The sequence below is a fragment of the Poromitra crassiceps genome, assembly GCF_964638095.1.
Source record: "Poromitra crassiceps genome assembly, chromosome: 30".
In the NCBI taxonomy this organism is placed as follows: domain Eukaryota; kingdom Metazoa; phylum Chordata; class Actinopteri; order Beryciformes; family Melamphaidae; genus Poromitra; species Poromitra crassiceps.
Genome location: NC_139652.1, coordinates 8,194,844 through 8,197,775, shown reverse-complemented (window position 1 = coordinate 8,197,775; position 2,932 = coordinate 8,194,844). Strand labels below are relative to the sequence as shown.

At 49.5% G+C, this 2,932-nt stretch overlaps 1 protein-coding gene across 1 annotated transcript; it reads left to right on the top strand.

Annotated features, from left to right (window-relative positions):
• Positions 1-346: 346 nt before the first annotated feature.
• lingo1a (leucine rich repeat and Ig domain containing 1a) lies at positions 347-2,206 on the top strand (the record flags this gene model as incomplete). The annotated part of the gene is made up of 1 exon (XM_083663065.1): positions 347-2,206. Exon 1 carries the CDS (start codon positions 359-361, stop codon positions 2,204-2,206), a length of 1,848 nt encoding a protein of 615 aa, XP_083519191.1. The 5' UTR covers positions 347-358.
• Between the last annotated feature and the right edge of the window lie 726 nt (positions 2,207-2,932).

The window sequence follows — 2,932 nt, the reverse complement described above, 5'->3', positions numbered from 1 at the left end:
CAAAACCCACGTGACAAAATGACAGGAAGTGAGTTGAAGTTGGGCCGTCTTGCTTGAATCCCATCGTCTTTGGTCTGGTTCAGTGATGACACATCGTTTCGTTACACCACCATACAAGGCCTCATGCATACAGTACATACACAGCAGGCAACCTTATGTAACCTTAGTGTTTCTTCTGCGCATCATTTGAGCTGTGGCATTTTCAAATATTTTCAAATCGGCACCTTGTTTTTCGGTAGGTTTGGGAAGGGAGAAAAAACGGCTAATAGAAATCCTCCAGACATGGTCTCCTAGAAATCATCAGTGTGACTTAATGTTCTTCTCTGCCTCTGTCTCTCCCCTGCAGGTAACCGATAAGATGGCGGCCGGGGAAGCCAATGGGCACAGCTACCTGGTGGCTTGCTGGCAGCCCATCCTGATCCTGATGCTGGGCACTGTGCTGTCCGGCTCCACCACGGGCTGCCCATCCCGCTGCGAGTGCAACGTCCAAGAGCGCTCCGTGATGTGCCACCGCAAGAAGCTCATGACCGTTCCCGAGGGCATTCCCTCAGAGACGCGGCTGCTGGACCTCGGCAAGAACCGCATCCGCACCATCAACCCAGACGAGTTTGCCAACTTTCCCAACCTGGAGCACCTGGAGCTCAACGAGAACACCATCTCCACCATCGAACCCGGGGCGTTCAACAACCTGTACGGCTTGCGGACACTGGGGCTGCGGAGCAACAAGCTGAAGCTCATCCAGCTGGGGGTCTTCACGGGCCTGAGCAATCTCACACAGCTGGACATAAGTGAGAACAAGATTGTCATCCTGTTGGACTACATGTTCCAGGATCTGTACAACCTCCGCTCCTTAGAGGTGGGCGATAATGACCTAGTCTTCATCTCCCACCGGGCTTTTCATGGCTTAAGTAGCCTTGAGCACCTGAGTTTGGAGAAGTGCAACCTGTCCTCCGTGCCCACAGAGGCCTTCACCCACCTCCATAGTCTGGTTACTCTCAGGCTGCGCCACCTCAATATCAACGTCATACGGGATTACTCCTTCAAACGACTCTATCGGCTCAAAGTGTTGGAGATCGCCAATTGGCCCTATCTGGATACTATGACCCCAAATTGCTTGTATGGATTAAATCTGACCTCGCTGACCATCGCTAATGCCAACCTGACGACAATTCCCTATGTAGCTCTGCGGCACCTGGTCTATTTACGCTTTCTTAATCTCTCCTATAACCCTATCCATACCATTGAGGGGAATAAGCTCCATGATCTGCTGCGACTTCAGGAGTTCCACCTGGTCGGAGGTAGGCTGGCAATGATCGAGCCCTACTCCTTCCGTGGCCTGAACTACCTGAAGATTTTAAACGTGTCCGGGAACTCTCTTACCACTTTAGAGGAGTCTGCTTTCCACTCGGTGGGCAACCTGGAGACCCTGGCCTTGTATGATAACCCGCTGGCCTGCGACTGCCGACTGTTGTGGGTCTTCCGAAGACGCTGGAGGCTGAACTTCAACAAGCAGCAGCCCACCTGCGCCTCGCCCGAGTTTGTCCAAGGCAAAGAGTTCAAAGACTTCCCGGATGTTCTGCAGCCCAACTACTTCACATGTCGCAAGTCCAGGATCCGGGATCGCAAAGCCCAGCAGAAGTTTGTCGACGAGGGAGCTATTGTTCATTTTGCCTGCCAAGCCGATGGGGATCCTGCCCCGGTGATAATGTGGCTCTCCCCGCAGAAGAAGTTCATCACCTCCAAAACCATTGGAAGGCTGTCTGTGTTGCCCGATGGTACCCTTGAAGTGCGCTACGCCCAGATCCAGGACAACGGTACATACGTGTGTATAGCCAGCAACGCAGGTGGAAATGACACCTCTCTTGCTCATCTGCACATCCACAGCTACTCGCCCGACTGGCCTCGGCAGCCCAACAAGACTTTTGCTTTCATCTCCAACCAGCCCACGGAGAATGGTGCTAACGCTACGCGAGCTAACGTCCCTTTCCCCTTTGATATAAAGACGCTGATCATCGCTACCACCATGGGCTTTATCTCCTTCCTGGGCGTGGTCCTGTTCTGCCTGGTGTTGCTCTTCCTGTGGAGCCGAGGAAAAGGCAACACAAAGCACAACATAGAGATCGAGTACGTGCCGCGCAAATCAGACGCTGGCGTGAGCAGCGGCACCGCGGATGCTCCTCGCAAGTTTAATATGAAGATGATTTAAAGGAGCAGTGGGAGCGATTAACATTTGGACTCAAAAATAAGACAAATGGAAAAGTAAAGACATGTTATTTCCTCGTACAAACCTGTGGATCCTGGTCTGTTAACATAGAGTAATCTGTTTTTTCCTGACTGAAGCACAAGAGAGGAGGGGGAGTTCCTGGCGTTCAAAAGTGAGAGGGAATGAAAACACATGCCCCGATGTTACAGTGCAATGTTTCTGCGAGGCCTGGGGGGGCATTGTTTGAAAGTCAATTTTGTCATAAGCAGTTCATATTCCTGTGGATTTATACTGGGGGAAAATATATCAGAAAAGAGAAAAACTTCTAACAGCCAGGGGCAGATCATGTTTTGGCCATTGCTGTCTTTTGTCCTTTTTTATTTAATTTATTTTTGTTTACTGGTATTGTTTTGTTTTGTTTTCATTTTATATTTGCAGGGGTAGGTGAAATTTTGTACTAAACATGTATGAAAGAGTATTTTATGGGTTGGTGAGCACATTTACACACTATCTGTGGTACATGATGCACTTCATGTACATCACAATACTGTACATCACACAATTCTGTACAACAATGTTGCACTTGTGAATACTACAGTATGTGCTACATGCACGTAGTACTGGTTTCGTTCTACACTGATTGCTCTCAAAGTCATCAAATGTGTTCCAGGTATCATATGCCTGTATTCATAAGACCACATCAACATCGTCAGTTGAAAGATGCCCCAG